This window comes from Equus caballus, chromosome 22 (assembly GCF_041296265.1).
Source record: "Equus caballus isolate H_3958 breed thoroughbred chromosome 22, TB-T2T, whole genome shotgun sequence".
Taxonomy (NCBI): Eukaryota; Metazoa; Chordata; class Mammalia; order Perissodactyla; family Equidae; genus Equus; species Equus caballus.
In genome coordinates, this window is record NC_091705.1 from 40535715 (window position 1) to 40554263 (window position 18549).

At 47.8% G+C, this 18549-nt stretch overlaps 1 protein-coding gene across 9 annotated transcripts in view; it reads right to left on the bottom strand.

Annotated features, from left to right (window-relative positions):
- The window catches only part of ATP9A (ATPase phospholipid transporting 9A (putative)), a 127654-nt gene that overhangs the window by 65631 nt on the left and 43474 nt on the right, over positions 1-18549 (bottom strand). For all 9 annotated transcript variants that reach the window (XM_023626759.2, XM_023626758.2, XM_023626757.2 and 6 more), the window contains exons 5-9: positions 12447-12505; positions 11130-11181; positions 9421-9515; positions 5950-6030; positions 5088-5163 (exon numbers count right to left, since the gene is read on the bottom strand). In XM_023626759.2, the coding sequence (XP_023482527.1) occupies positions 5088-5163; positions 5950-6030; positions 9421-9515; positions 11130-11181; positions 12447-12505 (363 nt within the window). The remainder of the gene's footprint in view (positions 1-5087; positions 5164-5949; positions 6031-9420; positions 9516-11129; positions 11182-12446; positions 12506-18549) is intronic.

The window sequence follows — 18549 nt, forward strand, 5'->3', positions numbered from 1 at the left end:
TCCTCACTGTGTATTCCAGCAGGTAGTGAGCACGGCCACTCTCTTTATTCAGGGTCACGCTCTCAGCTCATCACAGCCCCCACCCAGCCCAATCCACCCCTGTAAGACACCTGACAGAGCCTCTCCACCTCCCCGACCTCTGACCCCCACTTCCTATGCTGTCACCTCCGCCGTGCCCCCTTGCTCTTGCCGTTTCCTCCACCCTCACCCCCTGCAGCCGCAGACCTGGAATCCTCTCCATTCTGCCGGCCAGGGGCTCCCACAAGCCAGGCTGTCATGATCAGGGGCTTCACGAGGTCCTTCCTAACTCTCCACAACAGAGGAGTCCCGGGATCACACCTGCACTATGATGCCTTTGCTCCTTGACCACAACAAGATAAACACTGAACCCCGGAGACCGAGCGTTTGGAAACGTTTACAGCAATTAGACGCGGCTGCGATGTTCAAGCGTGTGATCACAGGACAAGTCCCACTGAAGAGGGCACAGACCAGCTGGGCATTATCTAACTCGTGTGGCAAGTGCACACGGTGTGACGTGCATGCTGGTCATGCACCGCAGAGCCTCAGATCCATCTGCCATAGATTGGTGGGGAACGGGAGTAACAAACTGGTCCCTCGCCACCGAGAGTCCCGGAACATCCAGGCCACCCCTCTGCCCCGGGGCGCCCCCATCCCTTCCCGATCATCGCCCCAGTGACTCCTCAGCCTAGCGGCACTGTGTTGGGTTACCATGGCAACTGCATCCTCTACAAATTGATGCCAACCAATGTAGCTGGACCCCCAGCACTGATTGGCAAGCTTTCTTATGTTTTAAACTTCCATCTGATAACACAGCAGAGTGACCAAGACACAAGAGTTAGATTCTAAAGGGAACATGGAAGCAAAATCTCATATGAGTAAGACTACTCTTTTTTTTTTTTTTTTTAAGGATTGGCACCTGGGGTAACAACTGTTGCCAATCTTTTTTTTTTTTTTCCTGCTTTATTTCCCAAACCCCGCCCCCGGTACATAGTTGTATATCTTAGTTGTGGGTCCTTCTAGTGGTGGGACGTGGGATGCCACCTCAACGTGGCCTGACGAGCGATGCCATGTCCGTAGCAGTGGAGCGCGTGAACTTAACCACTCAGCCACAGAGCCAGCCCCCTAAGATTACTCTTGACAGCTGTTACTGGAGTTGAGCACCAGAAGGAAATGGTTTGCATTTAACTCCAAGTTTCCGTTAGAACCCAAGTGCAGTCAGATGTCTACTCAGTGAGGAGCAGAGGAAAGCGAGGCCAGCTGAGGAGGTGGTAAGTGCCCAGCTCCTCAGACTCGCTCTAACACACACCCACTGAAGGGCACGGCAGGCAGGGTCACTGGGTCACGGGACTCACTGTTCTCGCTCTCTTCCCACATCACCAGCACAAACAGGGGGCTTCGGACAAGCGAAAAAATGCATGTTTAACTGCACAATGCATTTCCCATGAGCTGTTTGAATTTTCTACCCCATCTTCATTTTGCCTTCTACTCTCCTCCTCCCAGCAGATGACATCTCTGAGGCTGTGTGACCTTAGGCAAGTTGCTTAACCTCTCTGAGACTCAATTCTTCATTCCATTAAATGTCCTCATTTAATGTTGTGAGACCAAAACAAGAAAACGGCAGCTAAACACTTTGTAAATAAAAAGCGCCTGATAAATAAAAGATTTATTATTGTTAATCTCTGAGATAAAGGCTGACAAGCCCTTTCAACCTCACTCCCTCCACCTCAGAATTCTCCATATTGTTATGGAAATCATTCTCCTTTTTACCTGTTTCAAAAGAAATTCATAGAAGCCTCTCTCATTTCCTCCCATCTCCTCTGTAACCTACATTAAATTTATAGTAAACTATAAATCCCACAAAAGTCCGGAGAAAGCATTTTCTGGCATATTACTGTAGCACTAGGAGCAATTAGCGTCTCTAGAGGGAGGTGCTCAACGAAGGTTTTCTGTATGGAGAGAAGGAAAGCAGGAAGGAGAAGAAAATCATAACCAGACATATGAGCACGTGTTTATTATTGAAATATTATTACAACAAGTGCCCAACCAAACAAATCGAGGCTGCCGGAAGTCAAGGGAGCGGGTACCCTGGGGGGGGGGGGGTGTGACTGGAAGGGAGCTGAGCGGAGCATCTGGGGGGCTGATAATACCCTGTTTCTTGATCTGGGTCTTGGCGCTATATAGAGGATGTGCGCACTTTTCTGTCTATGTGCCACCTCTCAATAAAAGGGAAGAAGAAAGGAGGAAAAGAAGACATGCCCTTCTGCGAGAAACGACTCGGGCGCCGCTCACACCGCTGCCTGGTAAGGAGACAGGGACGCCACAGGCAGCCCTGAACTTCCACCCTGCCCCTGCCACATGCAACACGGCGGATTCCGACCCCACCTCATTCCGACCTCCTTTAACATCTCTCTCCATTCCACCCGAAGGCACAGGATGTTCTCCACCTCACACTGTGCTTTCCCGTTTTACATCTCCATTCCCCATCAGGCCGTCCCTTTACACAGGGCCACCAACACACACTGGGCACAAGGGTCCCGAGCTTCGGTTTCAGCCAAGGAAAGACCCCTTGCTAGTTAGTTGTCCTCATTTCACTCCTTAAACCAAGATGGAGCACATATTTTAATATAAGACTATATAAACCCTCCAAGAAAACATCGGCGTATTTTTATAATTTTAGTAAAAGCAGGAAAGACGTTTCTCAACGTGTCACAAAAACCAGAAGCCACAAAGAAAAAAATCAATAGGTCTGACTACATAAAAATTTTAAACTTCTGTGCCAAAACATGAAGGAGATCAACTGGGAAACAGTAATTGCAATTAAGATCACAAACAGAAGGCTAATATTCTTATGATAGAAAGAGTTTTCAAAAATCATTTTTTTAATGAGCTCATCAACAGAAAAAACTGAGCACAGGGCATAAACTGGCAATTCACACATGTATTTAAAAATGCAAATGAACAGTACACATAAAGAAAGATGTTCAGCTTTGCAAATCATTTTTAAAAGGCAAATCAATATGTTAAATATTTATTCAACGTCTATCAGATGGGCAAAAATTAAAAGGTCAAACAGAACACGGTGTTAGCTCAGGTGCGTATAGTAAAGAAGCTTCTCAGGAGGGGGAATTAGCAGGGGGAGGTTTATCACACGAATCCAAATGTAAAGCGTGTACACCCTTTGACCTAGTGATCCTGTTTCTACGAAAATGTTGATGACATAAACATTCAGAGATTCTACTGGAAAAAACAAACAAAGCTCATCACGCACAAAAAACAGACAGACAACAAACTGTGAAAAAATATTTGTGACATGTGACAGATGACAATTTGATACTATTTTTTCTATAAAGCATTCTGACCGATTAATAAGAAAAAGAAGAACCTAAATGGAAAGGAGACAGACCAAAATAGTAACAAATATATGTAGAAAGATGTTCACCTGTATTACAACAAAAGGAATGAAAATTACAACAACAAGATACCATCCATCACCCAAAAGACTGGAGAAGAATAAATGTAATATTTTTTAACTCCTGTATATCAAATACACCATAATTTTTTTTAAACCAGATGAGGTCTATGCAGCAGAAATGAGAAACTCTTACAAATGAGTACGAAAAAGCTAAGAACCACAACAGAAAAATGACTAAAGGTCACAAAAAGTAAGGGACAGAGGAAGAAACAAAACAGACATATGCAAAGATGGCCAACCTTCCAGATAATCTAAGAAATACAAATGGAAACAAATTACTTATTTTTCAGTCAAGTTATTAAAGATTAAAAAGAATAATTAATGACTTGTTAGTAAATGACTCGAAAGTGGAGAAAAATTGGGGGGGGGGGCGGGAATAACAGTTCAGCGGGATCTGAGTGGACAAGTGGCGGGAAGGGGCAGAATGTGCAAGGGCCACTGCATGTCCTGGGGGCCGTGGCCAGGCAGGAGGCAGTGGCTCTGCAGAAGCTTAAGGACCAACTGCTCACTTCTTCAGTCATCAGGCGAACTGAGAGACATTCCAGATCATGCTGCAAATACAGGAAGGCTGAGGGAAAACAGGGCAAGAACCTCAAGGCAGAGCTAATCGCCGCCCATTTCCATTAGGTGGGTCTGAGGATGGTGACCACGGCAGCTGTGTGTAGTCTGCGTCCCCTCCCTGGTCATGGAGCATCCTGAGTGAGCATCTCTTGGACTAAAGAGCCACCGCACCAAGCAGGGGAAAATGGGTTGGTGGGAGGGAGATATGACTGAAAAGGGAAAAACATTCATTCTTCCAATAGTAAAGGCAGCAAGTTGCCAGGAGTGGAACTGTGCGTTAAAAATAGGATGTGTCATTATCTATGTAAGAAAACAGTAGCAGCTGCACAATGAGCTCTGTAAATTTGCTTTCGGAGCAAAGTGCCTGGGTTCTAGGCCCAGCTTTGCCTTTCAACTGCTGTGTGACCTTGGGCGAGTTACTTAACCTCACGGAGCCTCGGTTTCCTCATCTGAAGAGTGCGGATAATACCAGCACCCCCCTCGTGGGACCATTGGGAGGGTTAAGTGACAGGCGCAGTGCACAGGTGGGCGGCACCCCACTGACACCAACCAGCGCTTCCGCTCCCTGTCACCCCACTGTTCAAAACCAAAAGACACCACTTTCTACATCATCTTGGAGTTTTAAACAGCAAGGCTCCAACTCAGGCCTGTGGCCCTTTCCTGCGCTCTGGGGCCCCTGCACCGGCAGGACTATTCAGAGCCCTCGTGGACACAACTCGTGGCCAGAACATCCGGACTGACCCAATCTCTGGGACAGATTAGGACGTCAATCTGAAGTGGCAATTAAGGGTCATTCCCAGAGTGGACACTGCAGGAAAGTCCACAGGCCAGAGCGGCGTCTCTTCTAGACGTCTGCAAGCGTCCGAGGGTCAATGGGACGTCAGCTCAATTCCCTGGGGGTGCAGGAACAAGTGGAAAACGTCACGGGACTGGCAACCGATTTTCCCAACTGACACATGATTATTCTAATTACACAGAAGGATTGTCTTTCCTTTCCAAATTGCTAACATACCCCTCAGAAAGGGCGCCCTACCTGAAGCGATGACAGTGCCGGCCCACAGCGCGTTCTCGATGCTCAAGCTCTCGCTGATCGGAGGGTCACTGTCCTCCTGGAACACATCAAACGGACACACGTTCATCTACCAAGGTCTGGGCAGAATCCACAGGCCGCTTCCAGCCTGCTCCTCTCAAGACAGGGAGAGAGGATGACCAGCCTTTGGAAGCCCACAGCTCGGCCAGGAGCCAAAGACGAAGCTCATAAAACTATTATCTTTGGAGTTTTCATCCCCAGGGAAATACTTGAAAAACCTGGTTCATGATTTAAGCAATGCAGGCCTCTAACACTGAAGAAATGGTGAGAACTAAGATGTGGGAATTCATCCATCAGAAAAATAGATTTTTGCTGGCCAGTCTTACGACGTATAGAAAGAGAATACGAACAATTTAATTTGGGTTCTATAAATCTATCAGCCCAGATTCCTAAAACAATTTAAATGCAAATTTAATTTCTATTTGGAAAGGTTTGGAAGTGGCTTAAAAATTCTAACAGAGGTGGACAGGACTTGTATGAGTAAGAGAGGAAATGAGCTCGTCTGAGGGAGACAGAAAGAGCGCCTGCTCTCAGGCGTCACAGTCCACGGGAATTATAACAACGCTTGGCTCTGAGTTGTCGGGTAACTCAAGCTGCTCAGAGGCTGGAAGAAAACCCCAGTTGTGTTGACCTGACTGAGAATCACGATGCCAACTTTCAAGGTGGGGTCCTCACAAGGGAACCTACCCCCTCCCTCCTGGGACAGAGCTCCTTCCTGACAGAGACTCGTCCACACTTCTTCTCAGGCCAGCATCGCTCACACACACTCTAAGACGGGATTCCAGGTTAAGCTGAGCTTACTCACTCTGGTAAAAGTCCCCACGAAGTTGTGAATGTCAATATTTGGCTCTTCTGCATAGACATACGATCGAATCTGAAGAAGATCCTGTGCGACAGAGGTAACATTTGGGAGTTACAACAAAGCCAGTGAATGACTAGAGAGACGGCAGGAGGCATCCGCTGTTTTTCAAAAGCAACTGTATTTCCCAACAGAATCAACAGGCTCTCAAAATTATGGGGCAGGCGGAAAAAAGGCAAACTCTTCCAATAAGTAAGTTTAGGAATTGCTACATGCACTACCCCAAGACACGCTCAGAGACTCAACAGTGAAGACACTGCTCACCTGGCGTTTCCCACCCTGGGTGACAGAGCCCCCTCGGCTGCACTCTGGTTTACGAGATTTGTTTATGGCACTGAAAACACTCGCTCACTCGACAGAGAGCTATCGGGCACCTACTCAGTGCAAAGCCCTGGGGAGGGCACAGAGGTGAAAAAGAGAACAAGATCACCCCCAGTAGGATGGCTACTATCAAAAACCAGAAAACCCAAGTGTTGGTGAGGATGCAGAGAAGTGGAACCCTTGTGCACTGTTGGTGGGAATGTCAAACAGTGTAGTGGCCGTGGAAAACAGTATGGTGGCTCCTCAAAAGAATTAAACATAGAATTACATGCAAACAGCAATCCCACTTGCTAGGAACTGAAAGCAAGGTCTCAAGGAGGTATCTGTACAGCCATGTTCATAGCAGCATCATTCACAACAGACAACGGGTGGAAGCAACCCAAGTGTCTACGAACGGATGAAGGGATAAACAAAACGTGGTCTATCCGTACAAGAGAATACTACTCAGCCTTAAAAAGGAAGGAAATTCTGACTCGTACTACAACATGGATGAACCATGAAGATATGATGCTAATGAAATAAGCCGGTCACAAAAAGACAAATACTGTATGATTCTGCTTACACAAGGAACCTAATCAAACTCATAGAGACAGAAGAATGGTGGTGGCGAGGGGTGGGAGGGAGGAACGGGGAGCTGTCGTCAATGGGCATAGAGTTTCGGATTTGCACGATGAAGAGTTCTGGCGATGGATGGTGGCGATAGCTGCAGAGGAATGTGAAAGTAACACCCCTGAATTGACCACTTAAAAATGGTAAGATGGTAAATTATGTGCTACGTGTGTTTTACCACAATAAAAAAAAAATTGGGAAAAGCACCCCGATCAGGTGGTCAGGCAAATTCGGGCCACGACCCTACTGTGCAAGAAGGGTCTGGAGTGAAGCAGAGGCCCCGGCCGCCCCTCAGGCAGGGCCCGGGCGCCCAGGAGGCCGTGGACGCAGCTGTGCTCGCTCAGCAGCCTCTCTGCACCACAGGAAAAGGCCCAGAGACAAGCTCAAAGTGGAGAGGAGAAAATTTGCAGAACAATAAGTGCAGTACGACTCCATTGACGTGAAACCACACGCCACTGACAAGCTTGTAGCTGTCCGTGAAAACATGCGATTAGGGGGCCGGCCCCGTGGCCAAGTGGTTAAGTTCGCGCGCTGCACTTCAGTGGCCCAGGGTTTCGCCCGTTCGGATCCTGGGCGCGGACATGGCACAGCTTGTCAGGCCACGCTGAGGTGGCGTCCCACATGCCACAACTAGAAGGACCCACAACTAAAAGTATGCAACTATGTACTGGGGCTTTCAGAGAAAAAAGCAAAAAGAAAATCTTAAAAAAGAAAATCTTAAAATGTGTGATAAAGAAGACCTGGGGAGGCCACTCCCGACTGTACGGGACCCCCTGGAGGAAGAAGGTAAGATGTGAGGCAAAAGCTGTGAGCAACACTTTCCACTTTTTCCTCGAGAGCTTTCCATTCCATTTGGTTTTTTAAAAACAAGAACACATTCGCCGAGTCCTCCGGTCATCTCTGCATCTAATTCTTTTCATCCGTAACTTCGTTAAAATGCTGCTCCCCACGCAGACCCCTCCTGCCCACTAAGGCTGAGAGTTCCTGACAACAGGGATGGTGGCACCTTATCTTTCTCTGGACCCCAGTCCAGGCCTGGACCAGCACACACCGGGACGCCAACTCTGTGCTGCGGACCAGGCAGGTGTCTCCACGATTCTGGGCTCTTCCGGACTGTCTCTTAAAGAGAGTCCTTCAAATCACTGGGAGGATCAGAACCTCTCCTTTGGAGAAATCTTGCCAAGAAGTAAAACACGTCACCCAGATAAAGTCAGAATGCCGGCGCCTTCTAAGGATTCCCAGGGGCTCCCGACCACAGCTAGAAACTCGCTGCTCTAGAATCCGGGTCCAGAAATTAATGACAGTCGTGCTATTGCACCTCGTACTGGCATGAAAAATTGTGAGTACCGTGGGCATGTTTCTTGTTACCTCCCCTGAGGCTCAGAACTTTCTTCCGCCCACAGCTTCCTCCCAGAACGCAGCGAGGAGTGGCATCAGCTGGCGTGACCACAAGCCCAGGAAAGGCTGACATGTTCCACTTAACCCTTTCAGACCACTGATGGGGTGGGTCAGTCTCTGGGCATTTAAATTACATTCTGTGATCGTGTAACCTAGTCCACAGGCCACAGCGAGCCCACGAGGCTTGTGTTTCAATGTACTCTTTGGCTCTCTACCCTCCCCTTTCACTCCACAAATCATGGCATGAGCGACGTGAGGCTGGTGTGGAAATTTGGGGACCTGGGGAGCTGTGAGTACCTGTTTGTTCCAACTACTTAGAGCAGCCCCCTGGAGAGGGCCTGTGTGCTATTTCACACCCTGTTCTCCATGCTGTTCCATGCACTGCTCTCCATGCTGTTCCATGCACTGGGTATACAGCAGTGAACACAATGGGCAGAATCCTGCTCTCAAAGATACTGCCTTGAAGTGAGTGGAGTGGAGATGCAAGGAGAGGGTGATCAGAAAATGCCTCTCAGGTAAGGAGACCTGTGCACAAAATCTGAGAGAGGTGATGGGGATGCCCAGCCAGGCAGACACCGGGTATGACTGTTTCCGGTGCAGGAAATGGCAGGGGCAAATACCGGGAGGCAGAAGCACACTGACAGAGAGGCCAGTGTGGCTGGAGCCAGTGGGCAGAGGGGAGACGGCCAGAAGCCGAGGTCAGGGCCTTAGCAGAAGGACAGATCATACAGGGCTTGCGGACGACAGGAGGGTGGGAAGATCCGTTCTCAGTGAGATGAGAAGCCTGTGGAGGTTGAGCAGAGGAATGACAGGCTCTGGCTCGCATTAAATTTTATGCATGGTACCTAGTCAAGGTTTCTTAAGATTTGAGCTTCCCTCGAAAGAGCTCCACCTCTGCACGTCGGGGTTGCACTCCACGTGGCCACATTACTTGGAACCCACAAGTGCTCAAGGGTCCCCGGGACCCCATACCACCCCACAGCCCCGCCTCACACGTGACACCCATGTGTGGCCCCGGAGGGCATCTGAGTCCGAGAGCCCCGCCATGGCACAGCGCCACCTTGTGCTTCTGCAGCGACAGCTACTCACGGCGGCAGTGGGGAGCCTCTGCGTGCAGGCCACGGGCAGTCGCAGCTTCCAGTCTGTCTCCCCGTCCAGCTGATCCGTCCGCAAGAAGCAGGACCCTACGGAAGGAAGTCGGGCACCATCTCTTCACGTGCAATTCAAGAGTCCTTCCCCGGCAGCTCTGAGCAGTGCCCGCTCTGGTCTTTGCAAAAATAACCAATCAACGGCCAACAACCAAAAGGGAAAATAAAATACCCATTTCCCTCTTCCTCCATAAGCTCTGGGGTCAGAAAACCTGGGTTCAAGTCCTCACTCCACCACTCACTCATAGCTGGGCTAGTTTCTTGATCTTGCTAAGCCTCGGTGTGTCCTGTCTGCAAAAGGGGGAGAAAGGCAGACCTCACAAGCTTGCTGTAAGGCTCCAGTGGGGTGACAGAACCCACACGGTGGCTGGCACGGGGGAACCAGCATTCAAGTCCGTTTCAGGCACCACTTACAAGCACCGAGGGCCTTATTGGGAACTAGACCTCCTGGGTTGAAGTCCAGCTCCACCACTTACTAGCTGTGTGCCCTGAGGCAGTTACCTATCATCTCTGAGCCTCGGTTTCCTCAAGAGTAAAAACGGAGATAGGAGCACCAAGCTCATGTTGTGAGGACTAAAGAGTTGATCCGCGCAAACGGCTCAGGACACGGGAAGTACTGCGTGTCCACTGCACATCTTACAGATGTCCATTTCAGACTGAGGCACAGGTCCCAGCACCGAGTCAGCTGTGTCATCAGACACAGATGTCCTAAATTCACCAACACTGCAGTCAAGACTTCTGAGAACTCTAAGGAAGAACACTTCCGATCTTTTCTTGAAGAAAGAGAAAGCCTTTCAGAGACCCTGACCCTGACGAGGACCCAAGAACCAATCTGAGGACAAAGCCGCAGTTTTTAAAAGAAGACTGTTTTAATCTAGCGCCTTCCACACCCTCTCCCAACTATTTAATATATTCTTCGTATAAAATTCCATCCATCCTTTTATTTGGTTCATGATAAAATAGGCTGCAGCAACCTCAAAGAAACATAAATGCAGATTTTTCAGAGGTTCAGAGATCTCTGATTGTGCCTGTCGGCTAGAGAAGAACAGCCTCACCTCCTCAAAACAACTGAAATAAAAAGCAAAAAGGAGATTTGAGTCAACTCACGGGCGGGAAGCCACCCAGAGAAACAAAAGCAAGGGGTAGAGCCTTGTAAGACACTCGAGTCGTCCCCTCAAGCCCAAACGGGCCATCATGACAAATATACTGACGGGTGCGGGCGGGCGTGGCCCCTCCACTCCCGAGCAAGGGCCAGAGAGGCCAGCGACCTCCCTCCCCAGTTTTTCTACTGCCCCATCTCGTGACACATCGCCCGGCGTTTTCTCAGGAGAGAGGATTCCTGCTTGCTTCTGTTTGTCAGACACACTTCCTCGTCCCGCCCCCTCCTCACGGGGAGCCCCTGTGTGACGCCCCCAGCTGTGACTCAGCATGCTCCCACCAACGGTATCTCTGGAGGGACTCAAATCTATTGACCTGCGAGCACCGAAAACATTGCTTTTTTAAAGACTGCTCTACGAAAAGAGAGGTTTTCGCTTCGCCTCCACGGCTCCACAATGATCATCTACTTCTGTTACATTTTCAAATGATTATTTTGCCAAATTACCACTGAAAGGTTAATGGTTATTTTCAAAATTGGTCCCAGATGTTTACCGTTTTTTTCTGATGTCCTCAGGAAGATCATGTCAGCAGGGACCCGCTGATTCTGTGTTATGAAAAGAAAGACTGTTACTGTGAATGGCCATGTGTGGGGTTTCTGTCCCCCGCCCCCTGGCTGGGGAGGGGAACAACCCAAACCCACGGCCTCTTTTAAGTTTCTGCCTTTGTCAAAGGCAGATTTGGGGATTTATTTTGTTTTGAATCTGCAAAATCTTGCACGCTGCTGTTACGTTCCTAATCCCCTACTGAAATCTTATCTGGAAGAGAGGGCATCTCCTTTTCTGGTGAATGCAATCATTACCTCCTGAAATTCCAGCCAGAGGAGCGGGGGCCCAAAAGCTGCCACCGCTGGCTCTCTTCCAGGCTGTCCGCTGCAACTAAAGACGCCCACACACCCCACTCACGCTTTCTGCTTCCACCAATTCTCCAGCTGGATGTCAGGTTTCGGGGGGATTTCAATAAGGAGGGCAAGAGTAAGAAGCAATAAAAGCCACTCTCCAAAAAAGAGGGAGCCAACAGCAGCCCTCATGTAATGACGAACAGCAAAGCGCGTCACAGCACATGGGGGTCTGTGTGGCCTCTGCACTGCCACCAGCACAGCTTCACCCTCCCTCAAATCAACTGTGGGTTCTCAGATTTAATCCTTTCAAAAGAGCACAGTTCCCTCCCTACAGAAACAAGATGCAACCCTTTTCTAATCAAATGTTATTCCAAGACTCTCCCGGGCCACCCTGAAGTCCAGAACCTTCCAAATACACCCAGTAACGAGAGACAGGAGGGTCTGCTGAACAATCAAGCGTGGTATTAACAGGGCTGTTTTTAAAAATGCATTTTTCTGGCCTTTTTACTGTTCTCATATTACACTTAACCCCTGCTCCCCATAAGATGATAGAAAAGCACAATGTTTCAGTCAAAAATTATAAGCTGAGATTGCTCAAAAGGTACATGAGAAATATTTTTACATGCCTATGTAGCAAGCAGACTTCCAGGAAAGACTTTAAGTTTAAAAAAAAAAAAAAGAACCCAAAACAACCAACACATCAAACAGGAAATCAAAATTTGTACTTGTGCTTGTAAGCAGGATTTCTGGTGAACCAGCGCGCATGAACCCTGAAAAAATATTGTGTGGGTGTGTCTCATGGGAAAGAGGTTTTTCTCCCCAGGCAAAGCTGTAGCGTAGCATACCGGAGAGCACACAGTCAGTCAGTCTACAGGACACACAGATCACAGGTCAGGATCCGAGACGTGGTGGCGAGGCTTCCCCCTGACACACTCACACGGCGACCGGCACGTGATGCAAGACCCGCTCACCTTCTCAACGATGATGAGATCGCCAACTTGGATGCTGGAGCTCTTCACCTTTACGGTTCCTGCAAAGAGACGGCCCAAGATGCATCATGTCTGAATCGTGTCAGTCCCGCACGTCTTTACAGTGTCTACAAGCCTGCCACGTCGACACAGAGCACCCAGAAGCATGTGCCCCATGCCCTGGCATCACCTCCTGCCTCTGAGAAAAGCCTTTCCTGCTGCAGAGTCCATTCCAGAAACTAAGCAACCCCACTTCTCACAGCACTGGAACAACCCACATCCCTCGAGTAAGACCTTCTCTCTCAACGGCACCTTAGAAGCTTTTCTAAATCGGCACCGCTCTTCAGAGATTCATTCAGCCTCAAAAAAAATAAACAGAGAAGTGGGGAAGAAATTTAAGAGTTCGATCCATAGGGAGAAGGTCAATTCTGAATTTTCAACACCACCAAAAAGAAAGAAGCTAAGCTCAAATGACTGATTCTTTTAAATTTGCAATTGTTCTAGAGTTGGTTTATATGATAATGGTCACACCGCACAACTCCTGCCGGATGCGCATCTGGCTGAACGACAACAGCCAGCATCAAACACTAACCCTGAGCTGAGCACTGGACAGATGCGGGCGCACTGACGCTTCAGCCCCTCCTCACAACAGCGGCAGAAGCAGCTCATACTGTCTCCAGCCTTCAGACGAGGAAAGGAGGCTCTGGGACGCTCCGTCCTCCCCCAGAGTCTCACCGCGGACGGGCCAGCCCCAGGACTCGCACCCCCCACCCGACCCAGCGAGGGGGAAGAAACAGCGAGCTCACTTCAACTGGAAAAACAGTTACTGAGTCCTGTGAATTCACAGACGAAAGAGAACCCCCTGATCCAAAACACGCCTACAGTCTCCGCAGAAGCCGACATACCGGGCTAGAAGGGCCAAGACAGTCACCCGTTAGGTCCTGCGGGCCAAGAGGCAACACTCTCAATCCTCCCAACCACTGCTCCCCTAACAAGGCTAAGAGTCTTGTGTACATCTGTGCTTCACATTTTAAAATGTGCACCGGGCCATTCTAAAAAAAAGCTGGTGGGCTGAATTTGGCCCACCAGCTGTAGACGCAAACCCAGGCTGGTGAGAAAGACAGCCAGAGAGCTGCCTTAGTGTACACTAGCGTGTGGAACGAGGGAAGTGAGTCCTGTGTGCTAAGGGAGCAGAAGGGAGGGAAATCTCGCCCTCTGAGGAGGACCTAGAACGGTGCCAGCACCCAGAAAGCACTTCATTATTCATTCAACAAGCAAACGCCATTTACTGAATGCCTGCTGTATGCCAGATGCTCTAAGGGTGGGGATGCGCGGAACTACCCTTCTAGTGGAGGGAAGAAGGCAATAAACAAACAAGGAGTGAAAGGCGTGGGGTCTGGGGAGGTGTCAACAAATGTTCTACAGGAGAGTTGAGGCAGAATTAGCCAGTTGAAGGATACCAGTTATCAGTACCAGATAAAAGGAAGGAACGAGAATGAGAAAGTGGTACACATGAGCAGGACATGAGTGTGCGGCCGCAGGCTGGAACTCCCTCAGTAAGACTAGAAGCATCACGTGGAAGGCAGGGAACAGAATGAGACAAAGGTGGAAGGTCTGGTCGGGGCCAGGTGGTCCAGCAGCCTGGGAGCCAGCCCGGAGAGAAGGTGGGTCTTGACTCGGGTGATGGGTCAAATTTTCGCACAAAGAGCAACTCTGTAAAATCTTTATGTTATTGGTGTCTCAAAACAAGCCCATTTAACCCACAAACCTTCAGCCGAGAGAGAAAAGAAATGATGATGACGACTCTCAACCCTCCTCAACAGAGGGTACGCCCTCTCAGAGCAAGGATGAAAGGGGAATTCAGGGATCTGCGGCTCCTTCCACCTCCCAGTCACTCAAGAAACACCCAGCATCCACCAACCAGGATTTCCAGCTGTAGTTCCTTCAGTCTTAAAAAGAACTGAAAGACACTAATGAAATAATCTGAGAGTACAACTCTAGATTTTTGCAGTTTTTCACAATATTTTACACTTTTCACATAATTTAATGCCATGTGTCTTTTTAGCAATTTACCACCATTGAGACTTCTCAAAGCATTCCAATTATTTCCATTGAAACAACTCTAATAGGTTCCATAGGGTTTGATTTTAACTCATTTCTGTATTTAATTGCGTCATGATAATAGGAAGTAGAATTGGTGCTAAAAGGGAAACGCATGAATGTCTTCTAGAAAGCAAGTGGCAGGACTTCCAGACTCTCCTTGATTGCATATCTCACCCTACGAAGTGAGCATTTAACCGTGCCGCATTTTCATAAAACACAGCACGAAATTCACTGCAATGGCCTGAGCCCTGACTTGCTAAAGAGATGCACAGCCTGAAGCGTTCATGAAGTCAATATGTTTACAGGGCTGGGGAGCATCCACTCGTCCAGGGTCAGATCATCAGAAAGGGGAGAAGGGAGGGTCCAACGAGCAGAATTCCTTTCCTGCCTCAACGATCCTTCTTGTCCACGAGGGGGCGACAGGAAAAATACACACATGGATGCAGCTCTTGCCGGGGAGCTTCCGGAAGCATTCCTTGAAGGAAGGTCGTAAATTCAACATGGCCCTCTGTGCCCGCGAGCTTTTCCTTCACCTGAGCTTGCGTCAACTTCGCCAAACATAAATTTACACACTGCCTTTGGTGTTACGGCTAAAATTTATGCTGGTGGCCTGACTCAAACTATCACAGCTGTGTTCCCATCTTCACGACTTCGTTACAAGTTTTCTCTTAGTCTCTAACTCAAAGAAGAGCATGTGTTTCAACTCTCACTGCATTATAATTGCACATGTATATGTGTATAGTTAGTGGAGCAGACGACACAACCAGAAGGATTATGCAGAAAGGGTTGACAGTGACTCTTTCTGGGAATGTGGGGGATTTCTCTCTTTCTCTGGCATATATACTTCCTAAATTCCTCACCGTGACTTTTTTATAATAAGCAGGAGCTGCTCCTCTAATAAGAAAAAATAACAATAAATTAAATTAGCTCAAACTTTTAAGTGAACGGGTCCAGATTTTTCCCTTCCCTAGCAGAGTCCTGATTTATGATCGGTTCATCTGAACTCTGCCTCCCTCTGTCCATCTGCTCTACCTCAACAAAAACCCCTTTAATCCACCGTGCTTGCAGAGCAGTTTCTGCCTAACCCCAGCAGGCCGATCCCCGACCCTGGCAGTCCTACTGTATCTGCCTGCCGGCCGGCAGCCTCAACTCCCTCTCAGGAGGGCGCGAGCTCACTGCCAGGGCTCAGCCACGGTGCCCTCGTCAGTATTTCAGCATTTGAGGCCATGGATCTCGACACCGCAGCTTCAACGCAGGGAGACCCTCAGACCCTCCCACTCAGCTGAGTGAACACCCAGTCCTGACTCTAAATCTGGACTTCCCGTCCATGTTGCCATTTTCTAATGATCAAAAATGTACAGATCAGGCCTGCATGCTGGACACATTATTTAGCGTGTGTCTACTCTGAATGAGAAAAGAGAAATAAAACAAGAAGAAAGAAAAGGAGAAAAAGCAGCAGGAAGAAAAGAGAAGGGAAAGCAGATACTGATATTTATACTCCAACATTGACTGTGGTTTTCCCACCAGCCAGGCACCTTGACTGGCTGTCAACAGCTGAATAAAGGGCTCCCCATCACCCCCCTTGGATGAATGACCTACTGCTGTCATCTTTAAATGCTTCATAATTTCTGCACAAGGGGCCAGCATTTTCATTTTGCGCTGGGTCCCACAAATGGCGTAGCTGGTCCTGAAGAGATGTAAAAACACTCAGTGACACCATCTTTACAAGGCGCGCAGGAAAACCCGGCCCTGATCTATGAACCAAAGTCGTGCAACTCAACTTTCCCCGCAGACACCTCTTCTCTTTTGGATCCTGTAATACCGCATCTCCAACCTCACAGCTCCAGGGTTTTTAAATACATCTGCAGAAAGTCCACAGAAGTTGGCTAAGAGATTTTTACAAAGGTTAAGTGGAAAATTCTCTGCCAGCCACATCTTAAATCATGAAATGCCTTCTATAAAATAAATTTATCCCTTTCAGCTTTCGCCACTTTGCCCAAGTCACCTCCAAGCCAGAGTTTATAATGGGGAACAAACTTCCAATTACTAGAGCTGTTTATTTCTGTAGAGATGGACCCCAGCCTTTCACAAGCAACGCTATTGAGCCCAAACCGTGCCTTTCATGGATGACAGCTTCAGAATAAGAGCAGTTTGTCTACATTGCAAGGAGAAACCAGATGTTTCCCTTGACTCGAACCCAGCAAATGACAATTCAGTCAAACTGGAGACAGCCTGCAAAAAAAAAAAAAACCCAAAAAACACTTTTTTAAAATAAATTCTGGGGCACTGGTATGCGTGGGCCTATTTTTGGACCCAAATACCTCCAGCTATGCGTCTGCCACTCTCCATCGTCACACAGGACATCGGATGCTTTTGCGGCTCTCTAACTGCAACCTCTGTGCACTCACCCTGGTTAATGTATTACTCTTTAACTCACGCTCTAATCTGACTGTGACAGTGATGAGTTGTAAATTCTGCAGCATGTGTCCATTTCCTGGGCTTGACACTAAAACGCCTCTGCAGACCCAGCAGAGTTCATAGGTTTAAAGTTGAAATTTTCGCATTGCAAAAGAGTCGTCTGTACTCCCCAAAGCCTCAGAAAAGACTGTTACTTGAAAACAGGCAAAGGGTTGGAAAGCATTATTATAAATTCCACGGCCACTCCCTGGGGGTTTTGTTTAAAATAGTGGGAACTTAAAAAAGAAAGGCTGCAGTTTAAATGTAACAAGTTTACATCCAGCAGAGGCTTTTAAAATAAATACGTAAATGGTCCTCTATGCTTCTGGTGCCTAATAATGATGAAACCTACTGACACCCTCGGCAGGGGGCAAATACCTTTGGGGAAAGATAACAGTGAAATTTGCATGTGAGATTTCTTTTCAGGTTTTTTTTTTTTTTTAATTAAACAAAAGATCAGTTCACCAATGATTTGTAATAAAGTGAAACTGAGTACTTTAAAAGAAAAAAGAACCCTATGGGTCTGAAATAACAGCTTTGCATCTGTCAGAGAATGTATGAGAAAGTGTTCTGCAAGATCTCCTTTAAATAAGACTCGTAAAAGCCGATGCTCTGAGTCAGGACCAGGGAAGCCGGGAGGGGGAATTCTTTGCTCCCTGAACTGTATTTGAGATCCTGGTAAAGAGTGTTTGCAGTACTTCGGCTCCGGTAATATCAAAAAGGCCATCACGGTAATTCTCTTTGCTAAAAAAAATTATAAAGCCTATCTAGTGCTCTCCCCTGTCTAAAGAGACTTTGTACTTTGAAAAACATAAATGGTACTTGTGTTCAGGAATACAGAGTCTCAATTTAGCTAACTAACTATTAGCTAAACAACTCTCCACTAACGACCACATCTTCCCTACACCATCCTGCTTCTCCTGATGACTCCAAAGGGCTACTACTCTTAAAAAGAAAACCACGTATGTCCTTAGACCTCAAAATGTAGTCACATTAATTGCAATCTTAAATAATGGTCCAAAGTGGATTTTGAATTAAATTGGAAAAAAACATATCACTCTTAATGGAGGTGAGATCCTTGAGGTTATTCCGTAACTGGGAAAGGATGCACACTGCAGCATAGTGGAACTATCTGGATAGAACTGGGGAAGAAGAAAAATACCAATTCGGTTTTTTACACCACGTATGTACTAAAAAGCTGAAGACAGGAGGGTTCTGTCCACTTTGCAGAGAGCTTTGGCTTATGACTTAGGGTTCGCCGTGTGCCCAGATGTCCCCAGCAGGAAAGAAGCATCAGCAATGGTGTTAATGATGCTTCTGTTTGCGCTTTCTTTCAAGGCTAATTATCCGCTTGCTTCATTGAGCCCTTGATCACAAGTTAGTCTGGGGAAACATTCCTGGTATGAAGACCCAGGAATTCTCATCTTGTGAAAACGCAAATCCAATTGCCTTCACCACCTGTGTTAATTGAGGCAGACCCCCCACTCCAGAATTAAACTTTTGGTTCAGCAAAGGCAAGTTTAAAGAGAAATGATTCATTGACTAA